This window comes from Neovison vison, chromosome 4 (genome assembly GCF_020171115.1).
Source record: "Neovison vison isolate M4711 chromosome 4, ASM_NN_V1, whole genome shotgun sequence".
NCBI lineage: Eukaryota > Metazoa > Chordata > Mammalia > Carnivora > Mustelidae > Neogale > Neogale vison.
The window spans coordinates 68,671,261-68,684,911 of record NC_058094.1 but is presented as its reverse complement, the minus strand read 5'-3'; the positions used below and the strand labels follow the sequence as shown (position 1 = coordinate 68,684,911).

General features: G+C 36.6%; 1 protein-coding gene across 4 annotated transcripts in view; it reads left to right on the top strand.

Moving 5' to 3' along the window:
* Positions 1–13,651, top strand: part of LOC122904546 (serine/threonine-protein kinase Sgk3) — a 185,045-nt gene that overhangs the window by 119,992 nt on the left and 51,402 nt on the right. For all 4 annotated transcript variants that reach the window (XM_044245515.1, XM_044245514.1, XM_044245513.1 and 1 more), the window contains exons 3-4: positions 1,134–1,217; positions 6,755–6,827. In XM_044245515.1, the coding sequence (XP_044101450.1) occupies positions 1,134–1,217; positions 6,755–6,827 (157 nt within the window). The remainder of the gene's footprint in view (positions 1–1,133; positions 1,218–6,754; positions 6,828–13,651) is intronic.

Genomic DNA, 13,651 nt, shown 5'->3' with positions numbered 1-13,651 from the left:
ACCTTGGTTCTTGTTACTTTTCTCTTTAGAAATGACACATGGGGCATCTGGGTGGCATACTTGGTTAAGTGTCCGACTCTTGGTTTCAGGTCAGGTCATGATCTCAGGGTTCCGGGATCAAGCCCTGTGTCAGGCTCTCTGCTCAGTGTGGAGTCTGCTTAAGACTCTCTTCATTTCCCTCTGCTCTTCCCCATCCCCTCATGCTTCTTTCTCGCTTTCTCTCTCAAATTAATCTTTAAAAAAGAAAGAAAAAAAAGAAATGAAACAGATCTTTAGAGTCCCAAACCATCCTCTCTACATTATTATGTTGAATTATACTCTGAGAGTATGGGATGGGATGAATTATCAGAATTAATTCTGTATTATAATGGTTGATGATTTGATACTGGCTCTGATATATAAAGGGCTAAAAGGTTTGCATTTTAGTTTCATAAGTCTGTGAATTTGGGCAAATTATTAAACTTTTTTGAGCCATAATTTCTAACGTATATAGTAAGGGTTATAGTACTTGTTCTGCTTACTTCATAGGGTTGACGACTCTGGTTATATGAAGTTACATATATTTATATATGATTATTAAACACAGGTAAGACAGTAGTAGGAAGTCTGAGGATAATTCCTGGTTTGAAAAATACTGTGTACAAGATGACCTAGAAGGAGAACTTTTAGCTGAGTCTTCACTGTGTGCCAGGCATCACTTTTGAAAATACTTTATAATTTCAAGATAATGGTTACTGCTGGGGAAGAAGAGAGGAGAATAGCATCAATTGAATCTATAATGTTGTAATCTTGGGGGAAAAGGTCTGAAACAAGAATGGCAAATGTTAGAATTCAGACATCTGAATGAATTCACAGGTGTTCACTGTGTTATTCTTTTGAAAACTGTAGAAATATTTCATAACATTTTAAAAATAAAATATCTCCTAAAAAATAAATAAAATAAAATATCTCCTTTCAAGAAGACTAAGTGAGTCTTTTAGCCAATATACTTGTGTATTTTAGAGAATCATGCATAAACATGGATGTCCAATATCAGTTTCATGAGTATAAATATGGGTGATTCACCTATTAAATAGCTAATGAATTTTTTTTTTGCAATCAAGTTTTATTAATGCTGTTTTTTATTTCCACAGGTTTATAAAGTTCTGGTCTCAATGGGCAGGAGTGAGTGGTTTGTCTTCAGGAGATATGCAGAGTTTGATAAGCTTTACAATACTGTAAGTAAATGTCAGTCTGCGGGAACTTTGTTTGTTTTAAAGATTTTATTTATTGGGGTGCCTGGGTGGCTCAGTCGTTAAGCATCTGCCTTCGGCTCAGGTCATGATCCCAGAGTCCTGGAAGCGAACCCTGCATTGGGCTGCCTGCTCAGGAGGACTGCTTCTCCCTCTCCCACTCCCCCTGCTTGTGTTTCCTCTCTTGCTGTGTGTGTCTCTCTCTATCAAATAAATAAATAAAATCTTAAAACAGATTTATTTATTTATTTGACAGACAGAGATCACAAGTAGGCAGAGAGTCAGGCAGAGAGAGGGAGAAGCAGGCTCCCCACTGAGCAGAGAGCCTGTTGTGGGGCTTGATCCCAGGACCATGAGATCATGACCTGAGCTGAAGGCAGAAGTTTAACCCACTGAGCCACCCAGGTGCCCTGGGATTTTTTTTTTAACACAAAATACCTGAGGGTTCCTGGCTGGCTCAGTTGGACGAGTGAGCAACTCTTGATCTTAGGGTTGTGAGTGCAAGCCCCATATTAAGTATAGAGAGTATTTAAATAAATAAAACTTAAAAAATATGTAATGAAATAAAACACCTAAGAAAACTTACAAATGAGAGAGATTTTTTTTCAAAGATTTTATTTATGTATTTATTTGTTTATTTGAGAGAGAGAGAGTGCAAGGGGACAGAGGAAGAGGGAGAAATAGCCTCCCTGCTGAGCAGGGAATTTGATGTGGGATTTAGTCTCAGGACCCTGAGACTATGACCTGAGCTGAAGGCAGACACATAACCGACTGAGCCACCCAGGGGCCCCAAGAGAGATTTCTTTGATTAAATAATATTCCTTCTCAAACAGATAAGCAGAAAAGGGTAAGAGATTCTTCAGAAGCATCCTAACTTTGGAATTTCTACAAAAAAGGGTGGAGAGAGGATTGTTGAGAATTTTCGAGTAAACTCTTAAAGATGTGAAAATTATATGTGCAGCTTAAAATAGTTAATATCAGAATATTAGAAATAAATTCTTTCTACTGCCTCACTAATAGTTGTTTATCTGTCATTTTGTTTCTGGTTAAATTGCCCAGCAACTAGATTTAGGTCTGAAAGTTTGTCATAAGCTTACCTTCCTTTTATAGTTGCATTTTTGGCTAGAGTTAAGTCTTCGGTTCCAGATTTTAAGTAGCCAACACAACTAAAATGAATATGGGTTTTTTTAAGTTCTGACAGTTACTGGTAGGTGGGGGGGTGATATCTAAGGGATCATTAATTATTTAAATTAATATAAACTATTTTTATATATTCAAAATTTAGATATTAAATGTTATTTTTAATGAGGAAGCAGGAGCTCCATGGTAATTCTAACACATCAGGCCAGATCAATGCAGAGACCAGTGCTTGTGTATTATTGTCCATTGTTGTGTATTAGTCATACACACCTAGGAGGCCAAAGAACACCACCTGTATTGGTCATTGTAGACCTCACATTATTAAGACAGCTCTGGATTCCGAGCTTTGCTTCAATTAAGGAAAAAAGCAGTTACGCTTTAAATCCCAAATTTCAGTTTTTCTCTGCCCTAAGAATAAATAGGAATCTCTTTATGTCATTATTTAATAAATGGTAGATTACCAGGCATCCTTCAGAAGGTAATTTTTTTCAATTTTTTTAACGCTGTCTCTTGATTTTAAAAAAGTAGAATTAAGGGACGCCTGGGGGGCTCAGTTGGTTAAGCAGCTGCCTTCGGCTCAGGTCATGATCCCAGCGTTCTGGGATCGAGTCCCACATCGGGCTCCTTGCTCAGCAGGGGGCCTGCTTCTCCCTCTGCCTCTGCCTGCCATTCTGTCTGCCTGTGCTCGCTCGCTCTCCCTCTCTCTCTCTGATAAATAAATAAAATCTTTTAAAAAAAAAGTAGAATTAAATAGATGCAGAAGTGTGTGACTTACCATTTGTAAAATCTTTAAATATGGAGAAAGTTAAGCATATCTCAGTTAAGAGATAACTAACTTCCTAAATGGGCCTGAATGAATCCAGTGACTAGCTGTACAACATTCCATGTTTTGTTAAGTCACGAAAGTAAGGCTTCTGACTCTTTTTTTTTTTTAAGATTTTATTTATCTACTAGAGAGAGAGAGAAAGAGAGAGAGAGAGCGCGTGCTTGCGCGCACGCACATGAGTGGGTGATGGGCAGAGAGAGAAGCAGCTCCCTGCCAAGCAGGGAGTCTGATGGGGCTCAATCCCAGGACAGCAGGACCATGACCTGAGCCAAAAGCAAATGCTTTTTGCTAGTTAAAATTGAATTGAATTAAATTAAATTGAATTAAAAAGTAATACTTAAGTTTTTAAATGGCATTTTTTCCTGTGTAAAATTAATATGTATTCTAGAAAATCTGGAATGTGGAGGAAATTAAGTATTTAAACTTAAAAATCACCCCTCCTATGTTGCTACTCAGAGGTAACTGTAGTATTTTTACTGTGTTTTCTTCTGTTTTTAAATTTTTCCTTAATGCATATGTAACCGAACTATATATATATTTTTTAATTGCTTAATTAGACGCTATCGAGGCAGTCTTTTTTTTACTGTAAGTGAAGTCACACTTTTGAAACAAAATAATATCCAAAAACAATTTGTACATGAGGCTATCTTCTGTAATGTTAATTATTTTTATTTATTTATTTATTTTATTTTTAAGTAGGCTGCACATGCAGTTTAGAGCCCAAGGCAGTGCTCAAACTCATGACCCCAAGATCAAGACTTGAGCTGAGATCAAGGGTCAGATACTGTATTGACTGAGCCACCCAGGTACCCCATAATGTTGAGAGATTAAAAAAAAATTACATTAAAAAATAGTTTATATTGGAGACTGGGTGAGGGTTGAATTGCCAGTTCTGTTTGAAATTCTTGGATACCATTATGTAAATGATCGGCATTTTTTGAGGATTGTACAGATTTGACCATAGCTATCATGATGGTACTTTAACAAACATATGCACATACAGATAGTTTATATGAGCTTCTTAGAGAAATAAGATCAGGTTTTTTCCAGTGAACTATGAATAATTGAAAATCTGAGGTTCTTTCTATATTTGCTTAAATGATTAGTCAGATTTACCTTCTAAACCTGTTTCCTTCCTGTAGAATTGTTTATAAGAAGGAGGAATGTAGGGGATGTGGCCTAAAAACTCAGCAGTGTAGAAATCTTGCATGAGTGAAGAGCCATCCTCATGTCATGGTGGTTCCATGATTTAAGTAACTAGAGATTATGGATGTCTGGGGTGCCTGGATGACTTAGTTGATTAAATGTCTGCCTTCAGCTCAGGTCATGATACCCAGGGTCCTGAGATCAAGCCTCACAGCAGGGAGTTTGCTTCTCCCTTTTCCTGTATCCCTCCCTGCCTCCCCACCCCTCACTTGTGCACACACTCTCTCAAATAAATAAATAACTAAATAAATCTATAAATAAATAGCTAGAGATTAATTAGTTTAGGGTGTTAATATTTGAATAGCTTTAAATATAAAGAAGAAGTGAATGATTTGTTTGGGGTACCCTCCCCCACCATGATCACTTTCATTTCCTTATTCCATCAAACATCCCATCTTAAGCTTTCTGCAGAAATTTTTCCTCAAATGTAGTTGAGTTTTTATTATCCTTCTCCCTCATTTTTTCTGTATTTCTCTTCCTTTTTTCATCTTTTTCTTATTTCTCCATTTTCTCTGTCTCCCTGTTTTTCTGTAACTCCAAATTCTGTGTGTCCTGCAGTGAGGGTGGCAAAGCAAAACACGGGAATCATGTCAGTTGTGTTCCTTGAAACCATAGAAGTGAGGTTCAACCTGGCCTGGATTTCCCTAAGTTGTTTTTTTAAAAAGATTTTTGTTTATTTATTTATTTGACACAGAGGGAGAAATGACAAGTAGGCAGAGAGGCAGGCAGAGGGAGGGGGGAAGCAGGCTCTCCGCTGAGCAGAGAGCCCAACACAGGGCTCGACCCCAGGGCCCTGAGACCCTGACCTGAGCTGAAGACAGAAGCCCAACTCACTGAGCCACCCAGGTTCCCCATCCCTAAGTTTGAAAACACAAATTCTTTCCCTGTGCTCCCTTTAGAGTAAAAGAAAAAAACAAAAAGTAAAATCCTTTCTATAAACATTTTGTCCATAGAAATGTATTTTTATTATTGTAGTTTGCATTTAAAAAAATTTTTTTTAGATTTTTATTTATTTATTTGACAGAGAGAGATCACAAGTAGGCAGAGAGTCAGGCAGAGAGAAAGGAGGAAGCAGGCTTCCTGCAGAGCAGAGAGCCCGATGCGGGGCTTGATCCTAGGACCCTAGGATCATGACCTGAGCCAAAGGCAGAGGCTTTAAACCACTGAGCCACCCAGGTGCCCCTGCATTTTAAATTGTAGAAATTATTGCACACATACAGAAGTAGAATAGCACAAATACAGAAAATAATATAACGTGCCAGCCAGCTGCCGTAGGTCCAGATACACGGCCATTCTTGTTTCATCTCTTTCCCTAGCCAGCCCACTGTAATTTTGAAGCAAATTTTAGACTTCGTATCATTTCATCTGTGAATATTTTAGTATACATCTCTAAAAAGATAAAAGTTCTTTAAAAATGCACACACACACACACACAATTAGTAATCACATGTGAAAATAATTAACAATAACATTTTAATATCTAATATTCAGTCAGTGTTTATATGACTGGTTAATAAATCTGTGAAGTGTCTTTATGTCACGAAGTCTCCCCCTCCACCTCTCTTTTCTTTCCTTTACAGTTGTTTGTTGAAAAAGCAGGGTCATTTGTCTACAGATTTTTCAGTCCGAATTTTGCTGACTGCATACTCATGGTGTAGAGTGATTAATATTCTTCCATTCTTTGTATTTCCTGACATTTCGGTAGTTGGGTATGTAGTGTGTGTGTGTGTGTGTGTGTGTGTGTGTGTGTGTGTGTGTGTAGTTTTTTGACATGAAGCTTACAATAAAAATAAGCCTTAACCCATTTTAATGACTTTACTGCCCCAAATTTAATGTCTTCAGGGCCACATTGTTCTTTGTCCTGGGATAAGCAAATCTGATAAGCAGATGTATTAAAATTTTAATAAGGGGTATGCTAGAGCACAGGCTATTGGAAAACAAAATTCACCACTTTCTTAAAAACAGTTGTTAAGTCTGATCATTTAGAAAGAATACAAAGATCACAACTTCTCTTGAGGTAATAAATGGTGAGTAACACGTATTCAGAGCTTTACTCCAGATTCTTATCTAAGCTCTAAAATTATCTCCATTTTACAAACAAGAAAACTGAAACACAGAGATGTTAAGTAACTTATCCAGGGTCACAAAGATACTAAGTGTTCTATTGGGACAAAATAGGATGATTAGACAATCTAATGTTATTTTATTGGTATAATTTAATATTGTATTTATTTGATCATGATGTCCTTAAAAGTATGCCTTACAGATTTTCTTGAAAATCAGATTGTAATTTGTTTTGGTACATGTATAACCAGTTAAGTTCGTATAATGGTATTTTTTAAAATTCTAGTTAAAGAAACAATTTCCTGCTATGGCCCTGAAGATTCCTGCCAAGAGAATATTTGGTGATAATTTTGATCCAGGTAAGCAATATCTTCATAGACCAGCCATAAGTGATAACTGAAGTTTGAAGTAATAGGTAATGTGTTGATTGTGCTGTATGGTGCACGAGGTTTCACAAAGCTAATCGATTTCATGTTCTTTGAACATAATGCCTCAGGATGGGGCTTTCTGTGTGCCAGGCATTGTTTTGGGATTTTTTTAAAGATTTTATTTATATATTTGACAGGGACAGCGAGCGAGCACAAGCAGGGGTAGCAGGAGAAGGAGAAACAGGCTCCCCCTGGGCGGAGAGCCCTATGCGATGTGGGGCTCCATTCCAGGACCCTGAGGTCATAACCTGAGCCAAACTTAACTGACTGAACCACCCAGGCGCTTCCCAGGCATTGTTTTAAACACTTTGCGTGTTTGTGGGTTTTTGTTTTTGTTTTATGTTCAGTTAGCCACTGTGTAGTGTATCATTAGTTTTTGATGTAGTGTTCAGTGATTCATTAGTTATGTATAAAACTCAGTACTCATCACAGCATGTGCCCTCCTTAATACCCACCACCCTGTTACCCCATCCTCTTACACCCTCCCCTCTGAAACCCTCAGTTTGTTTCCCAGCGTCCCTCGTCTCTCACGGTTCATCTCCTTCTCTGATTTCTCCCCATTTGGGTTCCCTCCTTTCTCCTATGGTCCTCTGTGCTATTGCTTATGTTCCACATATGAGTGTAACCATATGTTAATTGTCTTTCTCTGCTTGACTTACTTCACTTGGCATAATCCCCTCCATTTCCACCCATGTCGATGCAAATGGTGGGTATTCATCCTTTCTGATGGCTGAATAATATTTCATTGTGTATATCTTCTTCATCCTTCATCTGTTGAAGGGCATCTCAGCTCCTTCCACAGTTTGGCTGTTGTGGACTTTGCTGCTATGAACATTGGGATGCAGGTACCCCTTCTTTTTACTGCATATGTATCTTTGGGGTAAATATCTAGTAGTACAATTGCTGGGTCATAGGGTAGCTCTATTCTTAACATCTTGAGGAATGTCCATACTGTTTCCCGGAGTGGCTGCACCAGCTTGCATTCCCACCAACCATGTAAGAGGGTTCCCCTTTCTTCACATCCTCACCAACACTTGTTGTTTCCTGTTGTGTTAATTTTTGCCATTCTTATCAGTGTAAGGTGGTAGCTCATTGTGGTTTTGATTTGTATTTCCCTGATGGCTAGTGATGTTGAGCATTTTTTCATGTGTCTATTAGCCATTTGTATGTCTTCTTTGGAGAAGTGTCTGCTCATGTCTTCTGCCCATTTTTTGACTGGATTATTTGTTTTTTGAGTATTGAGTTTAAGAAGTTCTTTATAGACTTGGATTTCAGCTCTTTATCTGTAATGTCATTTGCAGATATCTTCTCCCATTCCGTGGGCTGCCTCCTAGTTTTCTTGACTATTTCGTTTTCTGTGTGGAAGCTTTTTATCTTGATGAAGTCCCAAAAGTTTTTTTTTGCTTTTGTTTCACTTGCTTTGGAGATTTGTCTTGAAAGAAGTAACTGTGGCTTATGTCGAAGAAGTTACTGCTTATGTTTGGATCTTTTAATTCATTAAGTCCTCACAAAACCCTTTGAGGCGGGTGTTCTTATTATCATCACTGTTTTATAGATAAGGAAATTGAGGCACATTTAGGTTAATTAATTTGTCCAGGGTCACAGCTAGTAAGTGTCAGATTTGGAAATTAAATTCCAGCAGTCTAGCTTCAGGTGAATTTATAGGTCATTAAGGATAATTTGGGGTACTTTTGTAACCATGAAGGACATTCTTTGTTACATCCAGAATATTTATTAAATATATACTGTATACACAAGAACTCTGCAAGGCTCTGAATGAGATACTAAGAAAATGTCCTATTGTTCACCCTTAGGAAGCCTCATGAAACATAGGCTGTCAGGAGTCTGGAGCTGTATGTCTGAAGCCTCAAGTCTGGAACTTCTTTCACTTGAATACATAGTATCAGTCCAGGTTACAAATGGCTGCTTACAGAGAGACAGAGGTCTCCTTATCCATCACATAACCTCCTTATGCAGATGAGAAAAGCTGTCTATCTGTGCTACAGGTGAATCCTGATGGAGCTAGAGTGCTATCTTATCCTTGTCATCTATCTGGCTTACCTTTGTAACTAATTTGCTTGTAACCTTGTAACCCATTAAACCTATGATTCTGCATATGTCTGCTTTCTTGGATCTCTACTCAAGACACAAGTTCTCACATCACTTATCTTGATCGGACATCTTCTCTGCAACTTAGCCTTCTATCATTTCTTTACCTCGCAAACCTTTTTCCACTGTGCCCTGTGAAATTCTGTCCATGATTAGCAAATTCCTCTTTATCCTTCATCTTTTTCATATTTCTTTTATATTCTTGCTTTAATTAAACTTAGTTTTTTCCCCTGAGGTGGCTGGATCATCCCCTATAGCCCTCTCAACTAGAGGCTCTTCATTCTTTTACACTTTATGAACCTCAGGATTGGAGAGGGTTCTTACTTTCCCTGTTATGTGTAGAATTTTTTCCCTTGAGAGAATTTAGCATACTTCATTGTCATTGCCAGTCTATCTCATCTGGCTGTAGATTTTATGAACATTGATACTTGTTTTTTTTTTATCGATTTATAGTGCTTGGTAGATCTTGGATTTTCAATAAATATTACTTGAATAAAGGAATTCATTAATAAAAAGAAGCAAATTAAAAAGAGGGAGCTCTTGTTCAGAAGCATAGTTCATAGAGTCAGAAGACTGAGTTGCCATAGCAAAGCTAGATTGGACATTCTGCAGAATTGATTCTATAGGCCAGTGCCTTTGTACTCATTTTGTTTTTAGCTGCAGAATGCTTTTTCCCGGTGATATCTCTTGCAGAATATGTCCTGTCTCGAACAGATAAAAAGGGAGCTGCTTTGTTGGTAGAGCAGTGAAATGTGTCTGCAGAGCACAGTCTGAAAAACATCATCATGGAAACATGTTAGTCCTAGAGTACCTATCCTATTTGGGTAAAGAGAGTATGAAGAACTACGTGAAATCGACAGTGTGTGATACACAGTAGGCACAGCAGAGAGAAGAGACAAGATAGAGGCTAGAACACTGGCTAAGGGACTGTTCCAATAGACCTCACATTAGATAATCAGAACGAAGACTGGTGTGGAAATGAGCTATAAATGGAGCAGTATGCGGGAACTCTTGTAAGGAAAAATCTCTAAGAAGTCTACTCTCTCTGTCAAATAAATAAAGAAAATCTTAAAAGAAATCTTGGTGATTGCTTAGGTAAAGGAGATGTAGAGAAGAGAATGAGAGACAAGTGAGGTGTCAAGACTGGCTGAACGAGAGAATGAGTTACTGTGAAGTGCAGAAAGACATCTGAGAGGAGTCAAACTGTGTTTTGATAATAGAGACTTGAACTCAAGCTAGAGTTCTGGAGAGCCCTTAGTTGAACCTAATGATAGAATCATTTCATTTCGTCTTGGGAAGAAGACAAAGAGATAAAGATATCTCTGTGTTCTTATGTCATAGTTTAAGAGGATGTCTCCATATTCTTGTCTTCACTTCTTGATTCTGATGGTTGCCAACCTCTCTAAGATAAGTTTTATATATCTGAAGGTAGATTTTAAGAGTTATTTCTGCCTGTAATTTCCAGAGTTAAAATTTCATTTTGAATTTAAGGATCTTTCTGTAGAGAGCACAGAGATACCTATACTTTTTATAATCTAAATGGTTTACTATCAAGCCTTTTGCCAGTAGGATCCTGAGGTCAGTATATAAACTACTGGTTTTTTTTGAAGTTTAAAAAAAAAACAAGTTTATTTTATCTTAACTACTGAAAAATAAGTATACAAAATAACAAAATCAGTGTGAGTCCAATAAGAGATAGAGCTTGTGAAATTTAGAGAATATGAATGTTAGAATATATAACTGTTTGCTCAGTATTTTATTTATCCATTCACAAAAACATCACTTAACATGAGTTAAGTACCTTTAATAACACTTGGTTAAGGGCTAAAGATAAAATATTTTTTAAAGGCATGATCCTTCCACGGCTTGTATATAAACCAGTTTTATTTCTTTAACCCTTACTAATTGAAGAGAACTAGGTTTGTACAAAATTAAAAGACAACTCTCCATTATTATTCTAGTCTTTGCATCCTTCTGAAGCCAAGACATTGTACCCATCTAGTTCTTCATAAGACTTGGTGTAGGTACCAGTGCCTCGGGAAATTTTTCTTAAGTGCTAGTCCCTGGGCAGAGTTGAGGAGCCTCTTTCTTCTCATAGCAGCTTGTGAATTCTCTGTTAGTTCCTTTGGTGTGCTGAAGTAGTGACTTGTTTAAATTTGTTTCCACTAGAATTTGAACTTCTTAAGTATAGGTACCATGTCTTAATTAAACATTTTTGTATTTCTAGTGCCTTGTACAGGGTGAAGTGTCTAATAGGTGATTGGTGAACAAATGAACAAATGTATCCATGCATGCTATTTTCAACTAGTCACTTATTTTGGAAGGTCTACTTAATATTAGGTTAAAGATTTTAAAAAATCACTTCTCTTAGAACTTAAACTTTCAAATAGTTGAGGATTCTGAATTAGGTACAATAATTTTGTTAACCCTGTTACTCCTTTTTTTTTTCCTTCAGTCAGATGACTTTTATTTTGAGTCCCAAAATGTTACAGCTATAAAGAGAGCTTACAGATCATCTAATTCTATCCCCTACTTGACAGATTAAAGAAGGGAGGAGTCTGTGGTTAGAAAACTAGGCAGTGGCACAAGTGAAATTTAGTTACATCTTACCCTCTGATTCCAGTGTTCTTTCCCTATAGTAGGCTGTTTTTTAAAATGCTGCTACCATTATAATAGTAACATATAATAACATATATATATAGTAATAATTCAATAATATAATAACAGTAGCAGTAGTAATAATAATAACTGTGCCATTATTTGAGTTCCTAACTGTAAAGTAGCTTTTTTACCTCCATTTCATGCATGAGGAAAGTAGAGACTTAGCAAAGATCAGCCATACAGCTAATATATAGCAGAATTCCATTCATCCAGGTTTGTTTATTTCTCTTTTCACTTGATTGTCTGATTTATGCATGTTATCTTTTTAAAAAAATTCACAATATTATTATGTACATGTTACTTTAAAGTTTTAGATAACTTGTTTGGAACATTACAAAAATGTTAACCTTGTTTCCTAACCTGAAAAGTGTGGGTTAGGACTGGAAAAAAAAAAAATCCGGTCCCTGGGGGCTCTAAATATCTTTTGGTGGTGAATATAATTAGGCATGCTGGCCACGAGTGGCAGTATTAGGATTAAAACTCAAGGCCTCCTTACTTCAGAGTTTGGTGATTTTTTTTCCTGCTGTCCCACAGTATTGGAAATTGTGTCCGCTTGGTTGATTTTTCTTGAAATAGTGAAATGACAGAGAAATCTGTATAGGTCATTTTTGTATGCACTCTAAAGACTAAAACTCTCATTTTATTGTCTAAGCATTGATTTCAGTCTCTAACTGAAATTTCTTTTGAGTTACAACAGATAAATTCACTTAAGTTCTTCATTGGAGAGATTTTTAAAAATACATTTCTTCAGGCGCTCCTAGGTAGCTCAGTAGTGGTTAAGTATCTGACTCTTGATTTTAGCTCAGGTCATGATCCTTGGGTCGTGGGATCAAATCCCACACAGTGTGGAACCTGCTTGGAATTCTTTCCCTCTCCCCCTCCACCCCCTCTCTCCGTGCACAAACCTATATGTATATATATTAATCTCTAACTATAATTCTTAAAGACAGTATGTCAGCTGTATATAAATTCTTGGGACTCACCCAGTAATGGACTTGTATCCATTTTAATCTTACCTGGAATTTTTAAAGATATTTGCATGCTTAATGTTTATCTACAAATTAAGCTTGAAATTTCCTCAAATCTCTGACTACCGTAGGGCTTCTTTTTTCATTACTGATTTATTTCTCATGTTGGGTTTTCCATAGGGCTTTTAAAAACTGTTCAAAGTCAGCAACGAAATGGAAGGTCTAGTTATACTTACTGCAGCATGGGCTGTAGCTCAACTAAAGACAGAAACTTACTCTTACAATTATTTCCCAATGTAAAATGTATCTTTAGTAAGTATCCATAGAACAGGTTAGAGCTGCATCCCTATAATCATTAACTTTTCTCTATCTCAAATGTAGTCATTCATTTTAGCTTTCTCCTATGTTACTACGTTCAGTTCCTGAAAAATAACTGTTTCAAGTGTAGTTTCTAATGTAAACCTCACCTAAACCTCACCTAAGCTTTACACTGTGGTAAATAGAAGAATGCCCTTGGAAGAGTTTTATAAGATACCATCCTGAAATTCTTCAAGAAATTCACAGTTTAGCAAGAAAAAAGTACTAAGTGCATTTGGATCTAACAGACCAGATCTGACTTATATTTTTTTCTTTTATAGCCATACCTTACCTTTAAGAAATGGAAATAAACCTAAGTGACTAGAAACAACCAATAATTTTAGTGATAAACATTGTACATTGAAACCTTTATTAAGTAGAAACCATTTTACTAAACCAAAACTCATTCTTGAGTTGAATAATGTTTATAGATTTTTATTGAGAAATTCACCCTTTGAGATACTTTCTCAAGCATTCTGTTTGTTGTTGTTTTTTTTCCATTTTTAGAGTGTATTTCTTAAGAATTAGGGTTTAGGTTGGTGGATTTGTAACCCTACAACAATAAATAACAACAACAATAACAAAAATAGTAATAGCTAAAGATTGTGCTCTTTCTTTCTACCAGACATTTTACTGTAAACTAATATGCATTGTCTCAAT